This window comes from Silene latifolia, chromosome 4 (genome assembly GCF_048544455.1).
Source record: "Silene latifolia isolate original U9 population chromosome 4, ASM4854445v1, whole genome shotgun sequence".
Classification (NCBI taxonomy): Eukaryota; Viridiplantae; Streptophyta; class Magnoliopsida; order Caryophyllales; family Caryophyllaceae; genus Silene; species Silene latifolia.
The window spans coordinates 109,110,456-109,115,831 of NC_133529.1; the positions used below are offsets into that span (position 1 = coordinate 109,110,456).

At 43.3% G+C, this 5,376-nt stretch overlaps 1 protein-coding gene across 1 annotated transcript; it reads right to left on the bottom strand.

Moving 5' to 3' along the window:
- Window positions 1–1,043: 1,043 nt before the first annotated feature.
- LOC141651903 (uncharacterized) lies at window positions 1,044–3,906 on the bottom strand. The gene is made up of 2 exons (XM_074459595.1): window positions 2,914–3,906; window positions 1,044–2,816 (listed from the first exon to the last, which is right to left on the bottom strand). The coding sequence occupies exons 1-2, from the start codon at window positions 3,904–3,906 to the stop codon at window positions 1,044–1,046; spliced, it is 2,766 nt and encodes a 921-aa protein (XP_074315696.1).
- Between the last annotated feature and the right edge of the window lie 1,470 nt (window positions 3,907–5,376).

A 5,376-nucleotide genomic window follows, 5' to 3' on the forward strand; every position in this document is an offset into this window, starting at 1 on the left:
CAAGTATAACATCACCAAGAGCTGCTTATCGACCGGTGGACATATCTACGAAGGAAACTACGAATTGTGCCCAACGAGTGACGCAATTCGATTGGTACTGCTATTTGTGGAGGCGAGCAAGAAGATAATTTTTTTTGAAGTAACTTGGAATGAAACGGATGGTAGTGATGCAGATTGAGCTCGGTACATATTGAGAAGTAGACCTTTCGTCGATGCAGCAAAAACAGAGGAAGCCCGGACATGTTGAACAACGGGGATGCTTGAGATCGAATCCGAAGAAGATATCATAAACCGATCCCGAGGAGATGACCTACATACCAGAGTAAAATAAGTGACTGTAGACAAAGACAAAGGCGTAGTAATATCCAAAGGAAAGATGGAAATCTTGTTAGTGTTGTTCACAAAAGAAGGCCAAAGAACAGACAACTGAGAGTGAGAGCCAAAAAGATAGTCAGCCATATGTAAAATCAAACGGATTAACCCCGCAGCTTATCAAATATAATCGAATTGCGACTCATCCAAATGGCCTTTATTATACAAAGAAACCGAAGAAGGCACTGATCTACTGGATCCGTTGCCCTGTGAAAATATCCAATAAAATCAGCAAGCCATCGTTGCAAGCAAACAGAAGGATTAGCTACAGAATTAATACCCAGAGCCGAAGAAAGCCAAACATGTCTGGCAACAGTACAAGTTCGAAACAAATGATTTAAAGACTCAGCATGTGAGTGACAAAAAACACAGGAAGTACTTACCTGGATGCCTCTAGTAGATAGAATTTCTAAAGAGGGAAGGATACTGTGAACTATACGCCAAACAAGAAGCGGAAACTTAGGAGAGCAACGAAGACCCCAAAGAACTTTCCACGGAAAAGCCGAGTAAAAAGATGGAGAGCAGGAGAAGGATATTCGTGACAACAAGAAATCATACCCAGAGCGGACAGTGTAGACTCCATCTTCCGTGTATTTCCAATAAAGGAAATCGTCAATATCTATATGTGGAGGTTCCATGGCAAGAATAATATCGGCAGTAGGAGACTGAAATCAACGATAAACAGCTACTGGATTCCAGTCACCTGAAGGAGTGAGCAAACTAGAAAGCACAGGTGAGACGCCAGATGAAAAAGGTCGAACCAAGGGAGAAGTCCCATTAACCCAAGGACTTGTAAGAAGGTCCACGGAGGAACCATTACCGAGCTTCCAGGATAAACCAGGAGCAAAAGCAAAAGCTGTGCGACATAAGCCAGACCATAAAAAGGAAGGATGAGAGACCTTCGATCTGGACGCAGGAACCGGTAGGTCCTTCCTATACTTGGGCAGCATAAATTTTGCTAATAAACCAGATGGCTGATGATGAATACGCCAAAAATTCTTCATAAGGGAAGCCTGGCTTAACATCAAGACAGATTTCAGACCAAGGCCTCCATCTTCCCGAGGACGCTGCAAAGAGTCCCTAGAGAGCCAATGAATAGATCTATGACGAACATCTTTGCGCCACCAAAAAGCCGCAATCAAAGAGTCAAGTTTCTTACAAATTCCGACCGGGAAAGGAATTGAAGACATCCAAAAACGTATCGAACCTAATATAATAGAGTTGATGATGAGCAATTTGCAAGGCTGGCTGAGGTGCAGCGAAGACCAAGCAATAATTCGAGTTGCCATCTTGTCCAACAAGGGTTGAAAAACCAAAGACTTCTTTGAAGGAAGATCAACAGGGACCCCCAAATAATTCCCAAAACTATCAGAAGTTTTCATCTTCAGAATAGATGACATATGAGACTTAAAGTCAGCTGGTGCATTTGGACTGAACTTAATAAAAGACTTATCTAGATTTATCATCTGTCCCGAGGCAAGCTCAAAGCACCGAAACAAGTCCCGAAGAGTCTCAAAAGAAACCGGAGTAGCTTTACAGCAAATAAACGCATCATCAGCATAAAAGAGATGTGTGATCGGTGGTGCATACCGAGAAATCTTAAGACCAGGTAAGGTGGTAGCCTTCTCCGCAGCACGCAACTGGCAAGATAAAATCTCCATGCACATAATAAACAAATAAGGTGAAAGAGGATCACCTTGCCTCAGGCCACACGATGGTCTAAAAGAAGTAGAGGGTTCGCCATTGATGATAATATTATAAGTTACAGTTGAGATGCATTCCCAGATAATATTTTGCCAGAAAAGCGGGAACCCGAATTTCTTCATGATCGCAATAAGAAACGGCCAAGATACAAGGTCAAACGCTTTATGCATATCTAGCTTCAGAGCCGCATAAGAAACCGTTCCTTTCTTCGTTTTATTAAGATAATGCATGATCTCATGAGTAATAAGACATCCATCTGACATAAGCCGAGAAGGAACAAAAGCCTGCTGAGAATCCGAAACAATCGAAGAAATGACAAGCTTGAGACGATTAGCAAGACATTTGGAAGCAAGGCGATAAATAACATTGCAGAGACTGATAGGACGATATTGAGAGATCAGTTCCGGCTTATCGACCTTTGGGATAAGAATAATATGAGTATTATTCCACTCTTTCAACATCACCCCCGAATTAAGGAAACGAAGCAGAGCCATAGTAACCAAATGGCCAACCTGGGGCCAGAACGTCTGGAAAAATTTCGGAGTTATGCCATCTGGCCCAGGTGATTTGGATCCATCCATACCATTGAGAGCATGTATAATATCAGTCGCAGTGAAAGGAGTTGAAAGCACCAAACAGTCCGCCGAACTTAGCTGTGGCAGATCAAGTGACTCAAGCAATGGCTCAATAAAACCTCTCGGCGAGGCAGGATCTTGAGGAGGTGTAGAACACAGAAGATCCTGAAAGAAAGAAGTAATCTCCAACGAAATCAGTTCCGGCTCAAATAACCATTCTCCCGAGACAGATCGTAAAGCGAGGATACGTTGATTCGAAGACCGTTGTTTGACTCGGGAATATAAGAATCTCGATGGAAGACCATCCAAAATATCGCTTTTCAACTTTGCACGTTGCGGCCGACGCATCGTATCGAAGAAGTTGAAGCTGATCAGAGCGAACTTGCTGAAAATACGTTGCTGACTCAGCATCCACAATCCGAGTACTTGAGGATTGAATTCTTTGTTGAATCTCAGACCAATTAATACCATGGGATAGCCGATGATGAATCACCCATTGCATTATAGAAAAACGTACAGACGATAGACGACGTGATAAAACATACATAGGAGAGCCCGGAATAGAAAGCCGCCAGGCACATTCAACAATGTTTGCAATCTCTGGAGAACTGAAACACCAGTTATCAAGACGATAAGGGCGTCGGCCAGACTTTGAGATAGGGAGAAACTTGAGGATAATAGGTGCATGGTCCGAAATAAGAATGGGGAGATGCAAAATCGATGCAGCAGGGAAAAGGTGAAGCCAATCATTGTTAGCATATGCGCGGTCAAGCCGTTCCATAATCAGTTGATCATCAGAGCGATTATTGAACCAGGTAAAAGGGGGACCAAAGAAAGGGACATCAAGCAATGAATTATCCAATCTCCAGGTGGTAAAATCCTGTTGGCCGCGAATGACATTGGAGCCACCTAATTTATCAGAATGCAGTTCAACTTGATTAAAATCACCAATAATTAGAAAAGGTGACAGACCCGAAATTAAATCAGAAATTGCGTTCCATAAAGGTAGACGAAACTCAAAAGATGGTTCACCATATATAAACATCATATACATATCTTTCTTAGTACATACATGGGTAGCACCTAAAGATACAGTACACAATATAAAGTGAGGGTTAATAACTAAAGAGCTAAGTACAACAGAATCATCCCAACGCAAAAGAAGACCCCCACTATGTCCAACAGAGTCAATGCCGCAAAAATGAGGGAGTCCAAGGTGAGATGTCTTAGCAGCAGCAGATGATACCGATGTCATAGTTTCTTGCAGAAACAAAATCGACGGATGATATTGATGGATACACCAAAAAAGAAAAGGAATTGTAGGATCATCCGTCTCTCCTAATCCCCTACAATTCCAGGCAAAAGTTGTCATTTGGAAACGGGTGGCGAATTAAGGTCCGCCACCAGACCATCAGCTAGCAAGTCTTCAAATACTGTAACATGGCAAAAAGGAAACAGATAAGGGATGAGAAACTAAATGAAAAAGAAAGAGCTCATCTGGACGAAGACGCTTGTTTGGTTGATGCTCAACCGAGACATAATCAATGGAACTGAACAATCTCTTACCAGACGGCCTTAAACCATTAACAAAAAAATTAGAAAACTTAGGAAAACAAAACGAAAAAGGAGGAATAGAAGATGAGCCTAATATCAATTCAGGATCCATTGATGCTAGGTTCATATTACACTCCAAATCAAAACAGGAGACTCTGTTCGTCCGTTTAAAAGTCGCATGACTAGACGAACTAATACCGCAAGATACCTTTCTTTTATAAACTAGGGTAAGTGCCCTAGAAACAGGTTCCACAGGCTCCATAGCAACATCAGAAGAAGAAGCGAGTGTGTCACGAAAAAGGCATCCAATATCAATAACCTGGGTCGGGAGCGTGGGAGAACGAAGGCCCAACAAAGCAGTATCCTCCATATCATCTTCAGGAACATGCATATGGAAAGCTGGTGATGGCGGATGAGCAGGGGCCGACTGAGGTACAAAACGAGATGATGAAGGCGGATCAAAAGCCGTGCTTCCACGCAAAACAGGGAACGATTCCAACAGAACTTCCCGGGCATGATCCTCATGAACCTGGAACTCAGGCGGGGCCGAAGAAGACGGTCCTGCAATATCAGGCTCCTCGGAGTCCGAGGACGAGAAGGAAAAAACAGGGGAAGCACCCCCTGAATCCAACACAACCGTATCATTCTCATCAGTCAGATTGATATCCGAACTGAGATACCTATAACGTGGTGGGAGACCCATAATCTCCGTGGAGTAAAACGGAGAGCCAGCCGGACCATGAAGAACATCAAGACCCCGAGCAGAGAGCGCGTCCATTCGGGCTCGAATAGCACGAGCTCCAGCAGCTTTACTGGTAGGACAGAAAGAAATCCGATGGCCAACTTGGCCGCAAGTCTTACAGAACCTGAAAATGCCTTCGTAAGAGAAAGAAATCCACTGTTGTTCTCTTTCATTCAAGGCCAAGTAGCAACCTGGAATCAAGGGTTTGGAGAGGTCAATCCAAACCCTGACACGAACAAAATTCCGTGGAGGAAGAAGTGAAGGGTATGATTCCTCTTCATATACATCGCCCACATGGGACAACAAGAACGCAGCAACCGAAGTGTTCATCAAGTGAAACGGAAGATGTTTCACCCTGATCCAAATAGGAACAATATGGAACAAGAGGTTATCAGCTGTCGATGTGGACGAAATTGGACGGAAGATTAG

What these genes read in the sequence shown, in the direction of transcription:
- LOC141651903 (XM_074459595.1), bottom strand. Translation starts at nt 3,906, where the DNA reads ATGACATCGGTATCATCTGCTGCTGCTAAGACATCTCACCTTGGACTC. An exon ending in TATTCCCGAGTCAAACAACG is followed by an intron (nt 2,817 to 2,913) that starts GTCTTCGAATCA and finishes TCTTTCTTTCAG; the next exon opens with GATCTTCTGTGTTCTACACC.